General features: G+C 40.3%; 1 protein-coding gene across 7 annotated transcripts in view; it reads right to left on the bottom strand.

The window, feature by feature from the left end:
* pleca (plectin a) overlaps positions 1–27,116 on the bottom strand; it is a 105,178-nt gene extending 78,062 nt beyond the window's left edge. For 3 of the 7 annotated variants that reach the window (XM_076879004.1, XM_012924120.4, XM_012924121.4), the window contains exons 1-4: positions 26,942–27,116; positions 26,214–26,251; positions 22,572–22,748; positions 17,151–17,355 (exon numbers count right to left, since the gene is read on the bottom strand). In XM_076879004.1, coding sequence (XP_076735119.1) covers positions 17,151–17,355; positions 22,572–22,748; positions 26,214–26,251; positions 26,942–27,101 — 580 coding nt within the window. In that variant the 5' untranslated portion in view covers positions 27,102–27,116. Of the gene's footprint in view, positions 1–8,762; positions 9,057–17,150; positions 17,356–20,267; positions 20,524–22,571; positions 22,749–26,213; positions 26,252–26,941 lie in introns of those variants that run through there. The other 4 variants (XM_012924128.5, XM_012924130.5, XM_024798406.2 and 1 more) reach the window with 3 other exon arrangements.
* Between the last annotated feature and the right edge of the window lie 484 nt (positions 27,117–27,600).

The following is a 27,600-nucleotide window of genomic DNA, read 5'->3' as shown; positions in this document are numbered from 1 at the left end:
GATGAGCAGAAGTATTCAGGTAAGGTGGGATGTGCTGCACAAATACAATGTCTTTATCAGGGAGATGAAAGAAGTAATTGTAATATTATGAATGAAGACGTACTCATACTGAGCAAGCTAGTTATATTAAAAACCTAAGAGTACATCCTGTCTCACGATCCTGGCTTTCAGTGCTGACGAGTTTTTGTTGTTCCTTCTTGTGTTTCTATTTTATCCATCTCTGCCTCTCCCTGTCTCGCCTATGCAGTAGTGCCTTTTGTCTTCCTTAGTTCTAGTTCTGGTTTTGGAAGTACATCTTATTTTATCTTCATGCTGAGAGCTTCTACATGGCGTTTTATATTAAACAGCTTGACATGAGAACTGTATCCTGTTTTTCATCTAACTATAAGCAGCAGAAAAACCAAAGTGATCTTTATTCCAAAATACAGACCTTTTCCTTTAATCAGTCAATGAAATGGATTTGTGGATACAGAACTTTGTGCTGTAGTATGCTGCAACTACAAATCATATCACGTGGTGTGGAACTATATTTTAATCTATTTTTGTAAGCACTTACAATCTTTTATAGCTCGACTGTGCAGAGCGCTCAAGACGGATAAAATAACAGTTTGTATATGACCGTATCCTGGAGACTGAAATCTCCCTGCGACCAGAATGATTTTTCCTCCAGTGACATCATCCTCTCAGACAGGTTAGAAAGACATCTTTCTGTGTGTCACTGCTATCACTCAATAACCCACCGGACACACTGTACAAAACCTGTGCTTTAGAGCACTGTGGGGAAGTAAAGAGTGACATCATCCTATTCAGTGACCTGAGGTTGATGATTATTGATCGATTCTTTTCCTCTCTCTCGCTCTCTCTGGCCTTAAAACGGACAGTAAACAGTTAAAGCAGCTGTGCGGTTAGAGTGGCAAGCGAAGGGAATAACAGCTGTCCAACCTTCAGCTGTGTTGTTTGTGTTTTATCAACTAATATGTTAATTTGATCAAACATTCAGTCAGCTGCAGTTTAGACAATTTAGAGGTGCCAAAAACTGCAGTTCCTCTATTGACCACTTGGTACTCCAAAAGCAAGTCAGTCCCCATGTTTAAAGACTAATAAACAAAACATATAAATTAAAAATAAAATTGAAAACAAAAATAAAACAAAACTAACTGCTTGGTCTCTTCATAACAACTCCACAGAAAGCTGGAAAACCAGTTGATTTTAGCAGAAAGCTAAACCAGTACCACAAAAACATTTTGTGATGTTTATTGTTTGGAGCATTTTTAACACAATTCTCTAACAAATCTGGTTTGGTGTGTAAAAAAATGGAAAAAACAAAACAAAACTGTTCAAGATCCCCGTACTAATTTTGGTGTGTCAGACTCAAGTATGTTAACAGGTACCTGTATTTGTGCCATGCATCCATAAAACCTATACACACACCTGGTAACCACGCTTGCTACTCATCACTCCGCCCGCTGGTCCAAATATATTCAGTTATTTTTAAACTTTTTTAAAAAAAAATATAAGTCTATGCATAAAGATTTATTCTTTTTTGTGCACAAAATAAATAAATACAAAAATCAAGACAATTACATGTGGCTGAGAGCTCAACAGACATCTGGTGTAATCTAACTGAATACACAGTATTACAAATATACTGGTGACTGCCAGTGCTACCCCTCAGCCTCCTAGCAGATGAACGTATGGTATAAATTTAAATCCCGGTGACTTCCTTTTTGCATTATTGCATCCACAGATGTTTAATAGATGCATCAACAAATTCAATTTAAAAATCCTACTTCACATCGTTCTCGAGGTATTGCATTCACAAACTGGGGTGTCCATGCTGCTTGTCTGTCCACCTGGTAGGGTGACAACAATAATCCAAACTGCAATGCTTTAAAACTAATTTCCTAACCTCCTGACCCTCTGTACTGTGCAAAAGTCTTGCTTAAGTAATAGTTCTTCAGGCTTTCTGAAGATCTTTCAAAGTTTTTCTCTGGACTTTGGCTGCTTTTTCAATAATTTTCAGTCCGAGTCTTATAGCTGACTATTTTCAGAGCAACGTTTTTTTCTTTGTTTATTTGTTGCCCACTTAACACTGCGACTGTGACAATAAAAATATAATATTTCTGATCTAGTTAAAGACTAAAAGAAAGTTCATACATTGAACATTTTGCAGTGTGGTTACATAACAAACGTCAGCTGTTATTGACTCCATGGATTTGGGAGGGCACTAATCCTCTGCTCCAATACAAATCCCGTCTCAATTACAGCGGCTCTCACCAGCAAACTTTGCCAGGCTGAGTTCACTTCACGGCGGTTCACAGTCAGGATTTCCATTCCTCCGCAGACTTAAAGCAGTTCCACAAAAGAAACCAGAGACACAAACCAATTACATCTATATGCCATTTATCATCAGAAAGGATTTGGACTACGTGAAAGAATGTGAGGGCATCTATTAGATAAAGAGGCATGACCAGCACAGAATCAGCCAGATGACTAGTCTTACTGCAGGAACTGAAAGGTTTCTGAAAATCACAGCAGACTGGCTGATATCCTCTAAGATTTCAAAGCGCTGTACCTAATCCAGGAATAAGACGTTTCTGAGGTTGTTGTTGGCTTTAGAATATGTTTAACAAGTTGAACGGCCTTATGAACATCAGAAAGAAGAACTTGGTGTAGCTAAGGTCAGATTTCAGATAATTTTACATATAATAACTCAGATAATTACACAGCTTGTGCCTGGTCTACCACTTTTTTTTTTTTTTTTTTTTTAAATGCAGCAACATAAAAAGTTAAAAGCCTAAATCTACACTAGTTGAAGATCGACCACACACAAAATACATGCTGTAACTGAAATGATTCACTGAATATAATTCTTAAAATTAGTATTTTGACAACTTAGGTTTGGGTCCTTTTACATAAAGATACTTATAATCGCAAAGAATTGTAACTCATGAGTGAGGAATTCCTCCGGATTCTTGATTGGTCTGAGAGTCAACCCCTGGTGGGTTTTTGTCATTGGGCTTGAGGCAGTACTGAGCAGTTTTTGCAGAGTGGTGATGTGCGTCGGTCTTGGGCTGCAGCCATTTTTAAATAGATAATACATATCAAACCCACATTCATATCACTTCCATGAGAAGATTGCATTGTAACGAGATGATATTCACCTTGCTCGTGTGGGATTTTGTTGTTGCTGCTGATTTACATGCTTAACGTGCAGCAGTCTGCACGGAATATGTTTAAAGGTGAATAGAGGTGATAGAGGTTAAAGGTGAGCTTTGAGTCCTCTGCAAGGGTATAAAAGTGCTATATAAGAATGAGTCCATTTACCATGTTTAAGCAGAACATACAGACTAAAAGGTCACCTTATAAACTCAAGAGAATTAGCAGACAGACAGGTGAGAATGGCCTACTGCAGCTTCTGAGTCCTCACTCATCTACCAGATACTGAGCCATGCTGTTGGCACAGTGGGATGGAGTGTAGGTGTGAACATATGTGGGAATAATGTAGGAGTATGTCCTCTGTCAGAGGACAGCAGCTCTCAGGCAATACATGTGCCCCTTTATTTCTCCTGTAACTTTTCATGTCTGCAAAAAAGATTCATAAATTTGTGTGTTTTTAAGAGGAGTGTTATCTGATGACTTGACAGTTTTCTCCGTGATTATTTTCAGGCTTTCAGCTGACGGTGTCGATAGTCTTGACAGGCAGAAACTCAAAGAAGAAGGCTTCTGATTATGCATTCAGACCAAATTCAATTCCATGACTTCAACTTGTGCTATGCTGCAGAGCAGAGTAACTATCAGTGCATGAAAATGCTAGGGGGCACAACTAAACTTCCATCAAGCGATCTAAAAACAGCACTTGAAACTATCCAAACATGCACAAGGAGACGGTCTTGAGCATGAGACCCGCCACATTTAAATAGGACATTGGTTTTGAACTTTTTGAAAAGACGTCATTCATCCAACAGCATTTGTCTGTTTGGCCTTGAACTGTGGATTATTAATCAGGAATGTGTTGTTGCTTGCCGTGTAATTACCAGTTAGAGACCAGTCAGAATATCTGCAGATGTTCAAAAGTGCTCAACAGATCAGGATGAGGAGTTTTTACACTTTGGAGGCTCAGATCAATAAATTAGCTGGACATGCATGGACATGAAAATCAAAACAAATGTATGTCTGTGAAGGTTCTCAGTCATCCAGGTCATCGTAGTCCAAGGAGCTTGGAAAGAAAAAGCGTCTGGACTTCTTTGAGTTGCTTGAAGACGTTTCACCTCTCATCCAAGAATTGGATTGGGAAACTCCCACTGGGTTTAAATCTGGGACTCTCCACCATTTGACCCTTAGAACTGAAGAAGCTTCTCGGATGAGAGGTGAAACGTCTTCAAGCAACTCAAAGAAGTCCAGACGCTTTTTCTTTCCAAGCTCCTTAGACAAAACAAATGTAAAAAAATGTAATGTAAATGTAATGATAATGTGAAATATATATATAAAAAAATATACAAATAAAGTGTGTTTTTTTTGTAGAACTTCATAGATGTTAATGGATTATTCAGGGGAAAAAAAGAAAGAGGCGTTGTCCACTTGGCACATATTAAATGACAGAAGAGGAATATTTTTCCTATTTTACAACCTGGACACATCTGTGTGTATGTGTGATCACGCGTCCATAACTTAAGCACTATTACTATTTTTGAAAGTGAGGTCAAGTTGCATGAAACCTTATCTGAGGCAAGTACTGGAACTGAGCGGAGGCTTCCTCTGCGGGTGCTCAAGCTCGACAGTGATTCACAAGACAAATTTATCGCAGCCCTTTTATAAGTAAACTCTGTTAGTATTTACACACAGAAGCTCGCAATGTTGACTCTTTTAAGTGTGTTTAAGAATGGGGAGTGGGACAAAATCCACCTCGCAGGCAGGATTACATCCCAGACCAACTCTTTACAGAACAAACACAAAGATCACATCAGCACAAACAGCTACTGCCATGTGACGCCTGTCACAGTTCACCTGTAAGCTAAAAGGAGCAAAACAAAGTATTATTCCAGTTCTCTTGTTAACATATATTCAGTGTTTCCCACACATAATACCACCTACCAATTATATTTGATGACTACATTTCATCTGAAAGAATTCCACCACTATTAGTTTACTAGTGGAAAACACTCTTGAAAATTCTGAAAATGTAGCTGTTGCTAACTCGCTTTCCTGTCTCATGTTTTTCCTACAGCTGGCTATTATAGTACTTACTGACATTATTTAGCTACTTCCCCCAGAGAGGATTGTGTCCCGTGGTCAGACTTATTATAACTCCATCACCTTGGACTATAGCTAATATAGATCTCACTCCTCCTAACCAGAACCTGCAGAAGGTAGATGAACTGATCCTGTGGCAAGGCAGCAGAGCATAACTTAGACTACTAATACTGGCTACAGTCAATTATGGTGAAGTTGGAGTTCATCCTTAGGATGAGAAGTAGCTGTAGAAGATTATATTGCTCAGTTCTTTAATGGTCACTTGGAAGCTTAAACTCTTTAAGCTTTACTAGAATGGTGTTTTAGAAACATTGTTCCTTCTGCAACTTGGTTGAAAAGATGAATATTTAGCAAAAGTTAGAGCGAATCCTTTCTCTGACATTTGGCTACAAAACTATCAGCCAACCTCTTAAGAATGAGTATTTGAGGTGAAGATAACCCAACAAGGTCAGGGTCACTGGAGTCATTAGTAAGTGCAGGTAATTGTGCTGTATCTGGGGGACTCATTAGGCTTCTCCAACCTTCGATGTTACAGCGTCAGCATTTTAGATTATCCAAGAAATTCCAACACTGCAGCCAACCATTGATAATGGAATAATCTCAGGAGTTTTGTCCAACACACGTAAAATGTGACTGGAATAAGTTACCGCGACCTTAATAACAAACTCCTCATTGAGTTAAATGCCAGAAGTTATTTAGCTTGTCTTTCAACCAGAATAATGCCAAGACTGACAGAGTAAACTCCAGGGATACATTTGCAGCGCGTATTTAAAGCAGGGCTGCATGTTTTACACTAATAGATGTGATCTGTTGCTATTCTGACACACAGCTTCACCCAGCCTTCATCACTCCCATAGGAAGCTGCATTTCACCTGTTGCAATAACTTATACAAATGTATAAGCCAGCTCACGCAGGAGTAATAACTTTTAGAATATGAAATTAATCCCTAACCATGTGATACTGTGTGCACGAATGCTGCCAAGAGTAACAGTCCATCCTCCCCCTGCTACATGCAATCTGTGCATGATGGACACTTTATCAGGATCAGATCTCTCTCACCTGTGTTGTGAATTTTGAACCGGTGTCAACACAGACTAAAAATAGAGTGGTGTACCAATCCCAGTCAAGTATAAATTCATGGTTGTTTCAATAATTTCACCTGATTATAGGACTAATTGAGTAGCTTCATCTTAAGGTGATTAATGACCAGCTTAAATTCTCTAATCCAGCTCCATATCAAAGCTTTTCTTCCAACACTCAACTTTTCTTCTGCTTCTTTTAAAATGACAGGAACACTGCTTTATCTAGGCCATATTTGAATTATTCAGCTCACACACAGAGCTGCACACACATGCAACAGCTCAACACACAGCTTTACAGAAGGGGCTGACATCTCACGACAAACCCCGGCACCCTACTTTTCGCTCAAAGCTCAGATCATCTGAAACCACAGGTAAGGGCTGATAAAAACAGCATTTATATTTGTTATCGCCCATCTCCTCGTCTTTAAGGAGATGTGTTCTATTTATTCTAAGTGTACAATTATCTAAAACAAACAGCATCCGGTTAAAAACCAACAATAAGAAAGAGTAACAGGAAGTCTGATCTTGGCAGAGAGACTGGAGGTTATGAAAGGGGCGTGGAGCACCAGACTGGTGCCAGAGAGGCACAGCAGGAACACTGCCCACAGTGACATGCACAGTAGGCAACCACATGGGAAGAAAATTACTAGACTGATGTGACTGGATGGAACTGCTCGGTTCCCAGCATACCAAGGCCCAGAGAAGACTTGCACTGACAGTTTCCTGTAACTGGAATTTCAGGCCCACACTTATGGGTTCTGTTTTTACCTCCAACACATGTTAATCATTCATTCTGCTAATTATTCATCGTGCCTCTCAACAATTATGCTTTTATAACAGTGGAGTTGTGCACAGTGTGGGACTCATACAAACTAATTTGAGGCTCTAGAAAAAGAGATGTTTCCTCACTGATGTGTGACATGTTTGACAAGTGTAACATGACGGCACAGCTGCTCCTGCCAGCCTGTGTCCTGAGCTAGATTACCTGCAGATGTCAATGTAATTCACCTGCCTTACAAAGACATAATAATGTCTTTGTGATGATCTACATAGATCTGAATCAATCCATAAATCGCATCCATACAATAAGAAAACAAGACAAGATAATCTGGATTAATTAATCCATCTTAATCTATCAAACTTGGAGCAAAAATCAATGCATTTGCAAACCATCAGCTTGACACACATTAAAAACAACACGTAGACCCAATCTCAGATTCATGCACAAGCACAGGAATAAATATATATAAATATGAGATGTCCCATTTATATAATGATCTGATTCAACGTCTGCTCCATGATAACTGATGCAGATATGTTCAAAATGTTGTCATTAGAAAGATGGCTTGTATCGGTCACACTGTCTCCATCACTTATTGGCTAATAAGATGAAGTTTTCCAGTGGCACCAGCCAATATTTCTCTACAGTTTCACATCACATATTTTGTGCTGTTAAAACTTTCCAAGGCAGTGAGCTTCCACAATCAGTGCATCCTTCAATGTCATTATAGGCCTCAAGGATACACTTAATGCTGTTAGATGAAACTGCGCTAAATTTAAACAACTTTGTTTTGACATAATTTTGAAGGTTAACCAATCAAGAGCACCAGTGTCAAATTTCACAACTATGTTTCATATGTATGCAAACTGGGAGAACATGGCATGGAAGCTGGTTTCAAGTGCATTGAGGTGATTGTCTTCCAGGTCAAATTCAGAATCATGAACCGAGTAAACAAATGAGGTGCAGGTGCATCTTCAAGTCGTCTGGACTTCCTGTTTCTATCAACCCTGCAATTCTTTCTGAAACAAAATAAAAACACTCACAAGTAGGCTTTTACCCACATGCTGCATAACTGGAAACATGTTGTTCTCATACGCTACCATGTTGGCTGGCAGCTCTTATCATTCTCGTTGCATTGTTGGACCTGTGCCATTCAACCAAAGGCCAAATGTCTCACCTCTCTGTGCCCACGCTGCCCACAGATTCCCCTGTATGCAAAGACAGCAGCCTAGCCTGAGAAGGACACAAAGCATGCAGAACAGGAGTCCTCTTTGTTTTATCGATGCAGCTGTTCTGTTACTGCACCTGTAGAAGTGCACCACTTAACCATGTTCTCCGTGTTGATCTGTCTGCAATACAGGGGGTTAACTACAACAACAAAGACATCACTGGCAGAGCTGACAAAAGTACCAATCCACATGCCCATGCCATTGCTATTTTAGAAACACAGCTTACAGAAAGACTCCATGAAACATCAATGAAAATCAAAATGGAATCAATTAAAAGTAATACGCTGGCCAAGGCTTAACAAGTATACTCACTGAGGCATGCACTCACTCTACACACCCACCTCCCATTCAAACATGCTTTCAACATGTTATCATTTGAGTTGAAACTCCAAAAAGAAAACAGGAGGTGTTGTTACCTTTATATTTCTCCCTGACGTTTTCATAGGCTTGAACATAGTCTTGCTCCTCTGGCAGTCGCTGACCTGGGTCAAACATGGGCATGGACATGGTTTGGCTGATACTGAGTCAGGGTTAGGGCACCTTTCTCTCTTCAAACTTTCCTTTTAACTTTCCCCTGGCAGTGTAAACCCCTCTTTGAATCTGTGTGTCCTCAGTGCTGATAAAAGCCCTCCTGGCTATCTGTCCACACCTTCTTCCTCACCCACACTCAGCCACAGTATTCCCACTCTGAACTGTACATATCATTCCAGACCACCACCACTCCCCTCCTCAGCTTGAGAAATACCCACACACACTTATATCAGACCCTCCTCTTAAAGGCACAGAGACAAACACAAGCCACAAAGATAGGTACCAGCTGAGACACAGCTACACACACACAGGCACACCGTGCATGCCAACTCCACCCCTTGTAGACACGGCTACCTCGATGAAAAAACAAATGACGGAGCTGCGTGGGGTTATTTGAGTTCCTGCTGTTGGAGAAACTGGGGCAAGGCGCAGCAAGTGGGTTCTGTAATATTTACAGCTTTAAAAAGAACTCCCATCACACTTACACGGTTCTTCTCAAAGTCACGTCATATTCCCAAAACTGAATGACGGCATAAGTGTTAGGGGACCACACCTCTTCAGCACAGAACACTGGATCAGAGCAAACAACAGCTATAACTTTAAACAAAGACTTTCTAATAATCTTCAGGTACAGTATACACAACTCCTACTGAAGAACAAGAAAAGTGAAATGATACAAAATGCTGGCACAACCATCACTCTATCAAACATCACTGTATTTGATTTTATTTCAGAAACACACATGATTAACAACGCACGTCCACATTATTTGATAAACATGTAAAACTTTATTCCACTAACCCTAAATCACTTTTTTCCTATATTAACATACAGTATTTTTCGGACCATAAGGCACACCGGGTTATAAGGCGCATTAAGAGAAACAAAACAGTCTGTTGAATTCTCTCGCAGCTGCTCTATTCGCGTGTTGTTGCAGTATATTAATGACTAACCTCATATTGTGGATGGATTATCTCAGTTGTTCTCTTGACTGAAGTTTGGTCCGTTTACAGTGTCCTGCCATGCGATTGCATTTGTCCCCAACCATCGCGAAACCTCACGTTAACTTTTATCAAGTGGAAAAAAGTTAGCGTTCATCCTCGAGCTTCACCGTTTATATTATGGTAACATAGCTGTGTCGCTTACTTAAGTTAAGACGTGGTATTATTTTTCATCAATCTTAAATTCCCTTCATTCATTCAGTTATGAAGAAGTAAAAGTAAAACTGATATATTCAAATAAGGGGAAAACACAGCACTAGCAAGTATCCCTCTTCTTAGGCCGTAAAGTTTATTGCAGCATGAAGACAATAGTAAAGAGACCTACTGTTTTATTCAAATTAGTTACAGACTCTCATGGATGAAGCAGTGACAATAGTAAGAAATGATGCCAAGAAAAACCCTGACTGCAGTTGGACCTTCCTACAAGGAAGTGGTGCTTGGAAGAAGCACTGAGACTTTGTCTCTGAAACAAAAACTGGAAAAGTTTAGAGGAAATTTACTTTGGATCCGTCAGAGTGTTTCTTTCTAAAAAGCTGCATTTCCCCAGTGAAAACAACCCAGTGTTGAAAAGGGAAGAGTTTCAGTGGTGTTTCTTTTTTTTGAGATGTTTAAAGTTATCAAATTATCCTCAGTAACATGCAGCAAGTTGGTCACACATATGTCTGCTGATAGTTAAAAACACACTGATATTTATGTTTCCTTTGTCACTGCCATATTTAAATTAAATATACCCATAATTAAAAACAGGGCAGATCGAATTAAATATATGCACAATATAATATCCTGGCTGCAAATAACTTGAGGTCTATTGTGAAATATACACACTAGCCACTTTGTTAGGTACACCTGTTGAACTAGTTGTTCATGTAAATATCTAATCAGCCAATTTTATGGTAGCAACTCACTGCATTTACTCATGTAGTCGTGGTTTAAGCCAACCAAGAGTCATTAAAGGGAAATAAAGGTGCATAAAGTGATTTTTTAAAATAAATTAAATGTGAACAGCATGAAAGAATGGATCCATCCTGCCATTAAACCAGTAGTTTATATATATATATATTAGTAGTAGTGCCGTAATGGAGTGGGGGATATTTTCTTTTCACACTATGGGCCTGTTAGAGTGTTTTCAAGATCCACACCTGAGTGCAATTACTGTGTTCACACATGCACAAATGAATCGCCTCAATTTGGAAAACAAACCCGAATTCGATTTAAACAGACTAAACACTGCACGTTGATACTAACACACTTAGTCTCAACTAAGTATCATTGAAAAGCCACAGCCTGTCTGACTGCATGGGTACACTGACATCCAACAGGATAACGCGCTGTCACAGAAGTCAAATCATCTTAAACTGGCTTCTTGAATATGACAATGAGGTCATTGTAATAGCTCCACTGCACTTAAATTGCCTCAAAGTCACCAGATTGCAATCCAATAGAGCATCTTTGTGATGTGAGGGAACGTGAAACTTGGACAGGCAGCCAACAAATCTGCAGCAATGGTATCGTTCCAATATGTACCACAATCTGAGTATTACTTCCAGCATTTTGTTGAATCTATGCCACACAAATGTCCATCAGTACATCTAGGAAAAAGTTGCCATAATATTAGGATAAAGTTCTGTAAATAACTGCTGTGAAGTTACAGCCCTCTGTGCTAAATATTTGTAATTTCACAGTAAAATGTAAGCACAATTGGAAATTTACCATGTCGAAAACGAAAGAAAAGAAAGAAAATACTATATAAACACAGTAAAAGAGGTGGTGCCACTGTCACTGTTTAGATGTAAGGTAATAAGGCAGATATCCTGGCAGCCTGAGCACATACAGCTGGGAGTTTGTGTTTACTCAGCTATCGGGAAAATTTGCAGAGTTTCATCAACAAGAGACTGCAAATTGCAAAATCCGTCTTGATAAATCCTTCATATTAGGAATGTGGAAAAATATTTCAGCACTCTGACTCACTGGAATCATCAGTTACCGCGTGGCACCAACCACCAGCGGTGCGTCTCGACCTGTGAGTTATGAACTGAAAGTGAGTAACAAGAACGCTAATGAGTTCCAGCAGCAACATCATTATGAACTGAGGTTTTCTTTTAAAAAAAAAAAAATATCAACAGAGCAGCGACTGTTTGCAGTCCAACATCTGTGTTTAGTCAGACAGTTAACACTTCAGATCCAACAGAGCAGGCAATGTGATCTGAAAGCTATATTATAGTACTGACATGACATTTAAAGACTTGTTTAAAAATAATTAAATAACTATGGTTCAGATCTAGTAAAGGTAAAGGTGGAGTAACTCAAAACACATCAGTAGAAAGTCAAAGAAGTCACTGTCACTGAAGAGCAAAGACAATCTGACAGTCTCTGAGTTCAACTCCAACGACAGCATCCATCACAGCATAGCCTGAAGATATCTCTAACAACAAACTGAGGACGTACAGTTTGCTTGCCTCCTTTATTTCCTCCATTCAGCAGAACGATGTGGTGTTTTAATACTGACGGCTTGTGGGATTTTTCAATTGTGCACTCAATCCCCATGTGTATAAAAAACCATCCCACTGTTTTCTCATCACTGGCCACCGGATGGTGTCTCTCAGAGATAATTTTTTTTTTCACTTTTGTCTCTCTGTCTGCTTCTCTGGCTCGAGTGTCAGGACTGTAGTGCAAGCCAGCCCTCCCACACATCGCCAAACTGTGGTGGCACTAATTTATGTTCTCTGCAAAAATAAAAGAAAACGCATCTAAGGAGGGATACAACGCCACCGCTCACTATTCATTGACTGTTTTTGTGTGTATTTACTGATTTGTGTTTGTGAGACTTTGCCTGGTTACTTACTTACCAGTTGGTAGCATGAATGTTAATTAGAGGTTGAAAATGTAGTGGCCCCTGGGATAATGAGCTCCCTGGTAACACATTACTATTAAAATGTCACTGTGACAAACAGCGAGCCTCTTTAGCATCTCTTTGGGCTCCACAGCCGCAAAATCCATGACAAAATTACCTTTCAGCTTATGCTGCCCTTATGACAAGACAGATTTTAGTAAGCACCCGAACAGTAAATAATGTGAGCTGGGATCAGCTCCAGCCCTCAAGTGACCCTCTAAAAGCATTAGCAGGGGTACTGCTAATGGAGAGATAGATGGAAAAGAAGCAGTGGGGGAAAAGAATTGACAGTGAAGGTAGAGCACAATAAGAGTCCCAAACTCTGAAAGTGGAGAAAGTAAAGCAAAGTAAGGCTTGCATCAATCAAATAAAGTGAAAAAAAGATCACTAGTCAAAAAAACTCAAAGTCGGTCTCTTTAGTTATGAATAAATTTAATAAATATTAACACAAACAGCATTACTTTACTTGTTTAGTCATTTATCCCTTGTTATTTCCTTGTTTGCCAAGGCTTAGTAGGCTTGGTATTGGCTTTATCTGTCAGTTTAATAAATTACTGCTGAGCACACACGCTGAAAAGAATGACCAGGAAGTAGTCAAATGTCAGATTTGAGAGCAGCAATACAATCTAAGGAGGATGAGAAAGATGCAGGCATGATGCACTGCATTTTATCTTTGGATACTGTCCTCTAGTGACCACCATAGTACACTGCACACACCACCATTCTGGTTTATTATGATGAGTCTGATATCTGACATCAGCATTGTATACCTGTAGCTGGATACACTGGAAACACTCTTTCTTATTTTGAAAAGACAGATGCATGAAAGATGAAACCTTGGTCAGGGTCCCAGAAAAATCTTTAGAAACAGTAACGCTGCTGAAAGTGAAGACAGAAAAGGATCTGCAGTTCAATATCCTGACAGACACTGGAAAAAAATAACTCACTGAAAGAACTGCTAAATAATTTATCTCCTGCATAGCAGACTCTAAACTCAATGTTTCATAAAAATCAAGAAGAAACTATTGTGTGACATTTCAAGACTTATGTGATACACTTCTCGGGGCTAACTGAATATCAGATGTCTGTGCAACAGATAACATCCTTTTCTTTACTTGCACCTTAACGTCAATATTAAGTTAACAGGATTTTAAGTTTGTCACGGACAGACCAAGAACAAAGCTACCCATGTTTTTGTCGGTTCTCACAGCTGTGGCCAAAGTAACACTCCAACAAATGCACATTAAAGAGTCTAAGTTTTTTTTTTAAGGTAACTAAAAATTATTAATATACCATCTTTCAAGATAAAAAAAACAAAGTGCCTCACACCCAACATGATAGACAAACATTTACCCTAAGGCAAGTTTAAAGGGAAGGCTTTTAGGCGTTGATACACGTGGCTTACATCAGTGGGACCTTAGGGACCCACTGATGTAAGCCACGTCGTATCCATGCAGTCCTCTAAACGTTACAACCAGACTCTTAAAGTGGACCCTCGAGTTAAAGTGGAGTCAGTGCAACAGAATTACATTTTCAACCATGAAAAAATTCAAGAACCATTCGTCTTGTGTTAGTACTTACTGGTACCAATCATGTGTTAGTATAATTAATAGAGAAAATGTCTAAATAATGTTTAAATATACATTTAAAAGATACTTATTTAAGATCCTAAACATCACAGTTCAAAAAGGAATTCAGGAAAAAATTCACAAAATGGGCACAAAAACATTATTTCCCACATTGGAACCAACATGGGAAAAAACTGCAAATGAGAATCCCAGAATTCCAAAACTTTCAAGTTATAAAAAGGATTTTAAATCAACTAGAGCTTCTACAGCTACTAATTACATCTACTTTTGTGTGTTTGTTTCATCATTCATCACCATAGCAGCCACTAGTCCCAAAGCCAAAACTTACATAATTTAAATGTCTTTTTTTAGACAAAAGTCAAAAAAACCAAAGATTTGAGGTTACTTATCATTAACCATAAATGCTCACAAAAATAAAAAGTTCAACAACTTATTGACTGTTTTTTCCAGTGTAAATGCCAACTTTTACCACTGATATTACTCGATGGTTAATGAGTAGCTAGCAGTCGTTATCGCTTAATGTTTGGAGGATGGTACTGAGACCTGCTATGAAGTATGGTTTAAAGGCAGTGGCACAACCAACAAGACAGAAGGCAGAGCTGAAGATGCTAAGATTCATTGGGAGTGATCAGGACTGACACGATTACAAATGAGTACATCAGAGGTGCAGAAGAAGCAGCAGCTATGATTTAACACTTGGTGACCCTTCTGTGTTTTGTGGGCCTGGCTGCATTGATATTCTAGTAATCTGTGATAACGAATTTTGAAGCCATTGATAATAATAACTGAAATATCACTGTCTGTTGTGAGCCATTATATGATAACATACAACATCCTGAACCAGAGTCATAAAAGAAAGTCTGGTGAACTTAGTTTGCTTTATTTTCAACAGAGCTTAATTATGTTGTCTCATCACCATCACTCTAAGTGATGTCATTAAACTAAAGTGTTATCCGATTAGGTATATCAGTAAGCTACAAAATGTTGATACAGTCTTACTGACACCATATTCAGCATTATCCGACACAGTCTGCCCCTCAGACTGTCTGCAGCTTGATAGCAAATGGTCACGCCTCCATTCACTGTGAGATAAAGCAATCATCTCACAAGGCTAATGACTCGTACTGAGTCAGGGCCATTATGGCAGCGATCCAGTGGGACAATACTCATACAGTCACACTTATCTAATGCACTTCATCTGATTCTGGTATCTGCCTCACAATGACAAACATTTTAGTCAATTTTCTGTTTAGAAATAAATTTACTTGATTGTCCTTAAACTGCAGCACACCAACAAGCTCTGCAGAAGTGCGTGGACATACAAATGTACTGCTGTTGTTATGTGTGCAGAGACAATAACACCCAGTCACACTGCAGTACCCCACCCCATCAAATCAATATTAGAGACAACTAGGGAGGGGGGAAGATGAGGTTGGGTTTCTGTCCGTGGTCCAAAGAGACTATCTGAACTAAACACCGACCACTGAACATGCTGAGGCAGCAAGTTGCTTCATCAGATCCCTGCCTCAGTGCACAGGTGAGAGTTAACAGAGGTGGAGAACCTGGAGAATCTCTAGAGGATAAAGAATCCCCGGGATATATGAATGAGCATAGTGAGAGATGCTGCTACTTTCCTTTTATTGTACAGTGAACCTCTGTCAAATGTAAAACCTCTGACAGAGTGTACAGTATGTATGAATGTTGGGAGAGTCCATAAGGATTTTTGTTTCTACTTTGTTTCTTTAAGTACTTAAAAAAGAAAAAAGATGCAGCAAGATTTGTAAGACAATCCACCTTTCTAAAGCTACGTGTTTGTAGCTACACCAGTCGGTACAGCTCAACAAAGGGGCCAAAAAAGATGGCAGCTACTGGCATTTTACAGGTGCGATGGTAGATCATCCAATCAACTGCCAAGTAAGAGCAAGGTCGGTACGAGTAATCACTGCCTGCTTGCTTTTTTAAGCTCCTCAGACTGATTCATGTTTTTGACAAAAACAAGTTCAGTGACTGGTGGACACAGGTTCAGTGATCTGATTGGTTGAACCCCAACCCTAAACAGTCTTGAACTGCAATTTGTAACAGTGGTCCTTTTTGCAGAACGCCACATGTATGAACCCATTCCCTAGGTACTTCAGGTTCTGGTTAGAGTGGCTCTCAAGGTTTCACAGCTACTGCTATGAGGGGACAAGACACTTTTATGGAATAACACCTACCTGGAAAGTAAACCATCTGAACAGGACGGGCCAGGATTGGCTGATTAGAAGCAAGTGGACTTTTACAATAAAATTGAGGAGGCATTCACTGACGGTGAATGCTATAACTTTCTAGCGGTTATGGCACAATATGTGCAGCAGATGATAATTACTGAGTGAATCTAAGTAGTGAGCTTTACTGTAATCCAAGGACTATGAAAACTAAACAAAGTACATGGAGAACATATTATTTTTGTGGGACAGAAGCCATAAATCACAGGCTTTCAGTTAGCAGTTCTTACAAGGAAAATCATTCAAATTGACTGTGCACAAGTCCTAACCCAGACACACATCCAGGTAATACCTGAAAAACATATAAATCATACTTTTAACCATGGTCTAATCAACAGCATTAAAAATGTTTAGGCATAAACCAACAAAAGAAACTTGAACTTCTGGGATGTAGATTTCCTTATGCAATGCTATACCCTGGCGTTAGAAACTCTACAGCAGCAGTTAGAAAAATAGTGTAGAGAACTTTACCAGCTCGTCTACAGATATAAACCACTGAGGGTCTTCTACCTGCCCATGAACATCTTACCTGCAATGCGGATGACGGCCCTCTCTGCTGGGTCCAGAACATCTCCAGAGGCTGACTTGGAGCGCTTGATCCGCTGGTGTTTGGGCAGGTTCCAGGGCAGGGTGTCTCCGGGAGACGGCGAACAGCTGACTAAACTCAGATCGCTGGAGCTCTCCTCCGATGCAGCCCTGACCAGAGGCCTCCTCTTGGGCTTCTCCTCCATAGTCTGAAAGGACACGGTGACCAGAAAAATATAAAAACGGAAACTCAAAACAAAAACTAAGACAGTTCTGTTTCTTATTATATATACTTTTTTGTTTGTTCTCGTATTTTAGTAGTCACAGATGACAGGCTACCTTCACTGAAAGCCTGAATTACTCCTAGCTAAAGCCCAACCGTGCTAATTAATACTGTCAGGCTGCTTTTGTGGGCCTGCCATCTACTAGCATGATTTTCTGTGACACCATATCTCCTGGTGGCCGGATAAATAACACCTTAAAGTCCAGTCGTGGTAAATATCTTTTGGTGAATTTCTTCCAAGCGAGAAAGACTGAACACCTGGCCAGTTATTTCTTGAAACGCTAATATTTCACTGGGCCCCAAGTAGCTAAAATCTGCCTTAAAGGGACAGGCTCGTTTCAACATGGTTAAAATCCAAAACCTATAAATGTCTGTTTTCCCCCCCCCCCCAATTATCTATATATCAAAATCTCATATTTACGCATAGACTGCCCAAGGTGGCGGCAATCAACTTTCAATAAAAAACAAATGAATAAATAAATACATGAAATCACAGTACAATTGTGGTATTGAATTAATGCCCTACTTTGGAGAGTCTATTTTTAGACCATGCGTGTAGTAGACAGGGCAAACCCTCAGTGCTGCAGCCCAGTGCACAGACTGCTGTGTGAAAGAGGAGGAGTTTTTACAGGGCAGGTGCTGCTGATGCACTATGCAACGTTACCGTGCTACCAGCTTCATTTCAGCTGAGTCACCATCCAGGATGCAGGAGGCTCTCCACAGGGGCGCTGGCTACACCACCACCGCTCTCTGATTGGATGAGAGCAGACAGGACCAAACCCCCAGGAGTAACATCTCCAGGGCTTCAGACACAGCTCATATTCAGGGTATAATTTACCTAAAGGCTATTTCTGGCTACTTACTGTTTCCTGATATAATTGCAGTTCTGTAACACTATAGCACTGATTATTTTATTTTTTGTGCAATTAAACCGTTACATAATTAAAGCGGTTTGTTTCAGAGCATATTTACAGCACACTGCCAGGTTTCTCAAAACACAGCCTACAGACCAACAGCAGCTATAGGCTTATTTTTTCTGTGTCCTGCAGACACAACGGGAAAAGACAGCATTCCTGAAGATTTATTTCAACCACTTGTTATATTATGATATAACAACTCAAAATGAGACAAAGGGGGAATTTCAATTTAATTCAACTCTTCTGTTCCACACATTAGAAAAATAAACATGCAAATCAACGCCAAAAAAGGGGTGGCAGTGCTAGGTGGGAAACCTGCAGAACACAAAAGAAAAAAATGAATTACTCACACACTGTGGGGCAGTTTGTCTGCTTTTTGCACCACAAATAATGTGGTTAAAACTTGTTATTTTTCAGGAAATAGTGCAAGCATAACCTGTTCTAGACAACCTACCACACTAAACATTGTTATCATGTTAAGAAGGTTTAAAAATCTATTAAACTACTATAAATAATATAATTACCAAGATAAACACTACTCATAAATCACACACGACAAACACTGAAAATATTAATGAGCGCATTTTTCATGTGCAATCCTCAATCATGTCTTGGCTTCTTAAACTGGCACATTTTAAGATAAACAAAAACCTACTTCAGGATCAAATGAAGTGAAACTGAACATCTGCACGTGGCAGCTGTTACTATATGGAGGCACATCAGTACTCAACCACTTGTGTGGTTTCTTATTTAGGAAAACTTTTAACAGATTAAGATTATTTTATCATGCCATACCTCAATGTGCCTCTGAAAGTAGAGCAGTAATGCATTATGCTTCCCTGTGGCGTTTCAATGACTGGTCTAAATGGAACATTGGAACATTGATCGCTCTAAATGGAAATTTTGCCAATATTTGACCAGTACCAGTCAACTAATAATGGTCTTTGGGTTCAGCTTGGGATCTAGGAACTAGGGTCTTTCATGGACAACAAAGGGCATTATATAACTACATCAAGAAGACTGCAGACTGGGCTGTTTCAAAGGTTACAGGAAGTCACGTTAAAAATTCATAGCTTCTAAAACAGTGCCCACGCATAGCAAAGAGGGAGACCTCAGCACTGGCAAGAGGCATCAAAAGATAGCTTTCTGAAGAGTCCTTTCGTCAGCCAGGCACCAAAGTTTAAGCCTCTTTATGTCATCTGTGATCATCTCTCTGAATTAATTATTACTCTACTACAAATGATCTATGAGTGCAGATCAGATGTAGAGCATATAACCATCATCTACAGCTCTTATCACTTCTGTACTTATGTCTCCAACCTATTCCTATTCACAGTGCATATGCTTTCTTGTATGGCCTTGCTCCAAGCAGCTGAAAGCATCATGGTGATCCGTAGTTACCAGGCAACTCTGCAGAGCATTAGAGAGCATGCTCCATCCAGGTCTTGGAAATCAAAGAAAATGAAGTAGTGTGTACACAGGAATGCCCAGACTCTGACAGTAGCTCAGTCGAGCTGACAAACTCCCCTCTTCGCTCTTTCCCAAACTGTAAACAACCGATGGACTTCAGCGGGACTGGATCTGTTGATAATCACTTTTCAGACAAAGCTGTCAAGTCTGGATCCTTCCCAGAAAACTTGAACACAACAAGGATCGTAGATGTTCAAGCTCGTTCTGCTCTGCACCGCCACACCTGTAATGAGGCTGAGCCGCAGAGAGGACACGGAGGGGTGGGTGCACCTGCCGTTTAACAGGTTAGAGTGAAGGTTATGACGTGAACAGCCTCGCTCATACTACCATGATAGGTCGGGTTTTATTTTATGACCTCTAGGCTTTGAAATGCACTAAATCGTGTGATCATCGGTGTCGACGATGCGGCAAAACATGAAAAATGAATAATCTGTATTCCTCGTTTACTCACGCACAAAATATCCAGGATGGCTGTTGGTTTGGTCCCAGGTACACAACCGCAAAACACGGCTCTGCAGTCGTTACGTCGGCGGATACGTTCAGATTTAACCTGCTCAAACTTCGAAAGCCATCATCATCCTCATCCGCAGCGAGAGTCGCGCCTGCGTCCTGCAGTTTCCTGGTTGTGGGATGCTCAGACGCTCAGACCTGGACTGATCAGGGCTGCAGGACGAGAGGAGGAACCAGCTCCCTCAGCCTGCAGGCAGCATGCCTCGAGCTCTGCTCGCGCGACGACACCGGCGAAGTTGTCACTGAACAACAGGCACGTTTGAGATAAGGAGGCAGATCTGATTGCGCATGTGAAAACTGAGCTCAGGTTTATAGCGGGGAGGCTGTCGGTTCGCTACGCGTTACACCCTCCACGCTGACTTTTAGTTGTGGTAATGCGGGCAAGCTCATGTGGAGCCTATGAAGGAAATATGTGACTCAAACTGTGGTTCTGAGCGGGTTCGGGTTGGGTGAAGCAATATGAGTAAAAAAAATGATGTGTGTCTCCGTTTCAGTCTGAGAGTTCTGCACTTTCCCCCAAACTTCACAGGAAATCCTTTATAATGGTGTTATTACTCAGGACGCAACGCCAGTGCTGAGCTCAGCACTTGTATGTCACGTGGAAACAGCTGTAGTGTGCTTTCATTTTAAACACCAGAGTGTGTAGCTTACCAAACTACTGTTAAGACAAAGTTTTAAAAACTGAAAGAGATTTTAATAATATTTTACAGTTAAATCAGGTTAAATGTCCGCTTGCTCCTTCGTGCACTTGCAGGTTTCTCCAGGTATTCCTGATGCCCCACCTGGCGCCCTATCATAGCTGGGATAGGCTCCAGCCTCCCCGCTACAATGTTGGATAAGATGTTAAGAAAGTGGATGAATTAGTAAGGGTATTCCAGCTGGCATCTGACAAGAGCCCTCGTCAGTGAGGCAACAAAATGTCTCCATGACACCGGAGGACTCCCGAAACAGGCCATGAAATGTTGTAGAAGTTCCTGGAAAGATGGTGTAATTGGACCCAGTGTTTAGTCTACATGTCTAAAAACTAAAAGGCCAAACAAGAACACTCTCACAATGAATGATTTTTAATTGTTGGTAATTGATTTAGCACTTAGTAACAGTCCAAGATATTTAAAATTGTTTTATTTAATGACCTCTGCCTGCACTTTGCACTTTGATTAAAATCCCATTAATGTGTAAAATTGCTTAATTTCATTTCCCTTTGCTTTGTTTACTCTGTCATGTTTTTCAGGTTTCTTTTTTGCTCCAAATGAGACCAACTTGTACTGACTCACATTAAAAACTTCCCTGCTGAGCTATTACATAATCACAACAGTGACTGATGAATGGCAGATTGCTTGTTTGTGTGGCACTACTACATTATTAGTCTCCCACTAGTAGAATGAATTACCGAGGACTCAGACCGGAGGGGTGGGAGTGACGTGCTGGCTCCGTCCCACACAGAGCCCCTTCTTGTATTCACAAATCATGCATGTCACCAGTCCGGAATACCAGCGTCTGAGCCAACTTTGTACCCATTGTGCTGAAGATTTAATCTGATCAACTGAGTGCTTCACAGAGCCGGAGAGCTCTGAGTGAGAGATGCTCCAGGTCATGTTGGAATTACTTTGGTGAATCATTTTTTGCACGTACAGCATGTCAGAACCCAATCAGTGGGGAAATAAGTCATAGAACTCCTGCAGTTATTGCAGGTTTTGGAAAACCAGGTAAACACAGAAGTAATCTAAAAGAGAGCAAACCTCGAATTTTAAGCCCTTAAAACATAAAATAAATTTTATAACACTTGATAAAAAGTAAAAGTCTTGCATTCAGGACCATTTTGTGCAAAACTAGTACCATCGAAACATCCTTTAGTACCTAAAGTAAAAGTACTTATTATGTATGATTTTATAGGAATAGATTTGATTTGATTTAATTTTACAACTGTTTAACTACTCTGGGCATCTTAATCCTCAAGAATCATAATTTATTAGTATATTAACAAAAAAAATTATGGATACAGTTTGTATCTAAAGCTTTAAAAAGTAATGGACACTATGTCTCCAGTCAGCCACATGTCCCATAAGCACCGAGATGAGTTCACAGCAAATCCAGATGAAAATTTTTCAGAGAAAAATTAGCCTTAACTAAGACAGAAAAGTGGAGCATTTTCATTCTTTTTAGGATCCTGAAGTGTGCCATTAAACCAAAGAAAGTAGAGAAAGTGGTTCTGAAAAGGCAGGAAACCTGTCCTATGACTCCTCACCTTCTGCATTGCCACCGTAGTCACAGTTTCCACCCCAGATTTAGGAGTTCGCTTCTTCCTCTTCCTCACTGCAGGGCATGGTGGCTCCTGTCCAATGGCTACAGACTCCTTTGCCACAACATCCTCTGGCTGGACAGAAGCAGATTTCTCTGCCTTTTCTTTTGCCTTTTTCTTCTTCTAAAATGAGACATGTAAAATAAGATCATGTTTAATTGTTTATCATTGTTTAGCTGAGATAAAAAAAAGAGTATTTAATCAAGTATTAACACAACATCTAACATATTCAAGATAGAGTTTGTGTGCTGCTTCAGATATATCCATCATCCAACATGGAACAAAGTTCAGGTTTTACTTCCAATTAAAGGACTCATTTTTAAAGTTCACTCTCCAATTACAGATGGAAAACAGATGGTCTCGATAACTGGCACGCACTGATGACTGGGCCAGACAAAGACTTTATTTTAGACACTCATTAAGATTAGCGCTGTCAGGTAAACAAACAAGGTTTTCTTTTTCCTGCTGCTGGAATTCCCTGGCGTGAAATAAAGCCACAACATCATAATTTGTTTAACCTGAGTGGAAGAACATCCATTAGTGAATAGACATACTTTTGGAGTTGACAGGATTAATCCTGAATATCCTTCATCACGTCGCTGTATAGTCTTCTTTAGAGATGAATCTTATCTCATCTTACAGCACTCAAAGATTTTGCAATATTTTAGGAAGGGAAATTGTGCAGATTTAACCGCAGAAATTATGTTTAACATTTGCATCGTCTAAAACAAACAAGACTTTGTTCACTATTAGAAGATGTTAAGGTTCAAAATATTGGGGATGGAGACAAGAGAAAAACCACAATAACAACACTGGTCCGGCCGGGTTGAGTCAAACGATGATTTAATGATCACACACGTGGGAGATGGACACTGATGCAGACAGCCTCAAAATCTCAAAATGGTGGAGCATTGCTCAAACTTTTATAGCCTCTGGTGCCTCCACCTTATCATACAAAGCCTAAACATTCACATGCTTTCTCTCACACAGCGCCTAAGCTACGACCTTGGCTCCCTGTTTATCTGCTCCTGCTGAAATGGGGCAGAAAACTCCAGCACACTCTGTTCTCTTCTACTCAGACAAATTAGATTTCTTATAACTCAGCAGTATAATGCATCATAAAACAATATCATTCATTCACAACAAGTCAGCAGTTTAATGTAATGCAAATCAGTTTAACTAATGCAATAGTTATCAGCTTCTTCTAATTCAGGAGAATAATGCAAACTAAAACTACATAATAATTCACAATCTTTAATTAGGGGTATAACATGGCATAAAATAATATTATAATCTAACAAAGATCATCTGTAACCATAATGAAACTATTTAAATGTTGGAAATTGAAATGTAAAGCCACTCAGCTCTGCTGTAACCTCTGCACCACCAGCAGATGCAGGTCATGAGTGGGAGTTTTAATGGCCCTCATTCTCATGGCCTCCTAATGTGTTTTGAAGAATGCAACTGTATTGCATAAATCTTGGTTGGATCCCTCTCCACACGTGTCCACTAGTGTATCTGGTTATTATGCTTTCGCAAACAGAGACCAGCAGATAACTGACAGTAACTCCACCACAGTGCCGGGATGTGTGCAGCTCTGCTTTACATAGAGAGACCTCACATGTCTCTTTGTCCATCCACTTGCTACTGCAGAAGAATATGGACCGTTGGTGGCTTGTCAGTGCCATTCAGACAAAGGACTTCACTCATGGAGCCATTTCAGAGAGGCCCTCCAGATTATCACTCACAATGACTACACAGTGCTTCTCTACTGTGTGACAACACTCATTCTGTCTGTGCCAAAACACACTGACGGAGGCCAGCAGATCTCTCAGCAGATCACAAGGCCACTTGCAGTCTACTTAGTAATGGCATCGCAGTGTGACAAGCTTCAGCTGCCAAGAGGTTAGAGTACAAAACATAGAGAGGAAGGACTGCAGAATACATTTATTGGATTTATAACATGTGAACAGCACCAATGTTGCATATTAGCTGCAGCTTCAGTGGCGTATGCAACGCTTTTAAGTAATCACTGAGTTAGGACAGTGACTTTTTTGTGCTTTAGAAAGTGCCAGCTCTGCTTGTAATTAAAGACATTCTCTTACTCACACTGCAAACATTAAATGTATCAATTGCCCTTATTACTCAGACAGAACACCAAATGCTAAAAACGTATTCACTGTTGGATGAATCACTGATGAATCATATGTTTTTGACATTAAGCTACAAAAGCTTTTTAACCCTAAATGCAGTGAGGCTCTGAGTTGGTCCACCACATTGGCTGAGGTTGAAATCACACAGCTATGACATGCAGCAGAACTGAGGTCCAGGTCATGTTTCCCAGAGGATGCACGTGTGGTTTTGAGTAGAACAATTCAACAACTGATCATTAATTTTTTTCCACTCAAGATGAAGTTCGAGACCATTCAGCTTCAAATGTAACCTGCATTTAGAGTTAATTAGTACAAGTAACATTCTAAATGAAGTTAGTAAACATGTAAAAGCTTGATGCACTGCTGTGATTACAGCATACACAATCTCACAATGGCTACATGTCTTTACGAGTATTTCGTCAGATTTAAAGGACACATATTAGAACCATAATCTTCAGGGAGTTGACTCACTTAAGTGCTACTTTTAACATCAGCAGATTTGCCAGTGTATTTCAGAACAAACAGAGGTGTAATTAAAAAGCATTACAATGCATCCGTTTTATTTAAGTGAGTGTTTTGCACACTTGTTCTCTGGAGCAGAAATATAGTTAATTTGACCAATTACACCTGTTTATCCTGCTACTATGTGTCAAAAGGGCTGCTGTGAAAGAAAAATAAGTATCAAAGCTTTTTAATTATTCATTCTGTAAATAAGACTACTGAAAATGAGTGATGGAGCTGAGTTATATTGACATTAACCATCCCAGAAGTCAGACACATCGGGCCCCAATCTGAGCTATTTTTGGCATTTACAGCTTAGTCACTGCCCATGGAAATGTTATGTGGGACAGACATGATCCAAATGCACCTAACATTTGGCCCATATAAGGTGGACGTGTGGCAGAGTTACAGCAGTCAGACCCAACCTGAATTAATGCTGCGAGTCAAGGCCAAATGCGATCCATGGAAACTGTAGATGTGGGCCTCGTTTGGGTCTTATTGGGCGTTGTTATCTTTAGGTTTAATTGACCGTGTGAAATATTTTGACGACATCTTTATGTTAAAAAAATACATGAGAAAATCTTATGGCAGATTTATGGCACATTAGACATAAAACACTAAAGCTGGAAGTTTTCCCAGACAATTTCCATAATGCTGCAAATTATATTTGACGTATACCTGTCATGGATCGGTACACTGATGAACTTGTCAAGCTCGCTGGTCTTGTCAGTTTTTCTCATCAGCAAGGGAGTTTTGATAAAGTACAAGTGAACGAGGACCCCTGAAGTCTAAGGGAGGCATTACAGGCGGACATATTTGTGAATAGATAATGAAAGCAGGGTGTTCTGAGAAAACTGCTGTGATTGAAGAGCCCTGGAGCTACTGAGAAAAATAAAGAACAACGCACAGTCACTCTTACGAGAGCTTTTCTCACCTGAGTCGGAGCTTTAGATTTGGAGGGCTTTGCCATTGCTGTTTGGAGAAAGAATACACATCTGTCACATGCACAGCTGATAAGCAAAGTTTACTATGATGTTTCAGTTCAGATGGAGCTAGTTTAAAGAATCTGAATATGAGACGATAAAAATAACCTGTGACTTCTCATGGTGGTCACAAGGTGCTTGCAGTGACATGCATGTTACCATGACTCCGCAAATCACCTCAGCTGCGTGTTGACCCTTGTCATCACATATTGTCAAATTTATAACATATCATTAAGCTCACATTACGGACTGTACAACATTAAAATGTAGTTTTACGTGCTCGGTAAAATGGAAAATTACATCTGTGGTGGATAAATTCCTCTCTTTTTAAAAAAAAATTGTACTTTTGACTATGAAAGACCCATTGTATCCCCTCACATGGGTAACAGCACATAAAAGTGGTAATAAGAACTGCTCCAACCACAAAAAAAGAGCCAGAGCCAACACGAGCTGGCAGTTTCTGGAAAATGTGGATCCTCCCGTCTTGGAAAGGAAACACTGACAATTTACAATTACCAGACTTTGAGGGGGAAAAATGCGTTTCCACTGAGAGAGTAGTAAAAGCGAGCCTGACTTGAACTTGAAGAGTCACAGTAAGCAGCCATGTCAGTTGTAAACCTATCACAGGCCTCCACACACGCACAGAGGGTGAAGGGGTGGGGATCAAGGGCCCACCTACCTGCCAGGTACCTCTCCAGAGAGGGCGATGAGCTATGGTTCCAGCTGTAGCAGCAGAAGGACAAGAACCAGACGAGGAGGGTAGCCAGTACCAGACCTAGGACCCAGAGGAGCCGGGCCACAGCTGGGTTACTGGCAGCCCAGGTTGTCGAGATATCCATGCTGAAGGCTGCTGATCACACTGATTGCCACCAGAAGAGCCTAACTATCTATGCAGTCTAAATCCAGCAATGTGACAGCAGCAGAGCTCATGGGTGTGCTGCAATTGGCCAGTTTGTGTCCTCTCGGGGCAGCCACAGTGCCTACAGCAGCAGCAGCAAACACAGATGGATACCAGCTGTTCCACAAGGAGCCGGCTCAGACCTCAGCCCACGTCAGCTCTGTGTGTGTCTGTGTGTGTGTTAGCTTGTGTCTGTTGTGTTTTACTGAGTCCTGGAAAAGTGTGAGAGTGTGTGTGGGTAAGAAAAACAGTTTGGAGGAGTGGCTAAGAGCTGCAGCAGCAGCTAGCTTCACTGTGAGCCACTCCCTTAGAAGGGATCCTCACACAAAGTGACTGAAACAGAGGGTCAACTGAGAAATGCACTCGAGGTGGTTTCACATTTTTCCTTGAATACCTGCCAGCTGAAACTTGTGTAATTACAGGGTAGAGTCACATTCTGA

This window comes from Maylandia zebra, linkage group LG22, assembly GCF_041146795.1.
Source record: "Maylandia zebra isolate NMK-2024a linkage group LG22, Mzebra_GT3a, whole genome shotgun sequence".
In the NCBI taxonomy this organism is placed as follows: Eukaryota; Metazoa; Chordata; class Actinopteri; order Cichliformes; family Cichlidae; genus Maylandia; species Maylandia zebra.
The sequence above is the reverse complement of the archived record's forward strand: the minus strand, read 5'-3'. Positions and strand labels throughout refer to the sequence as shown.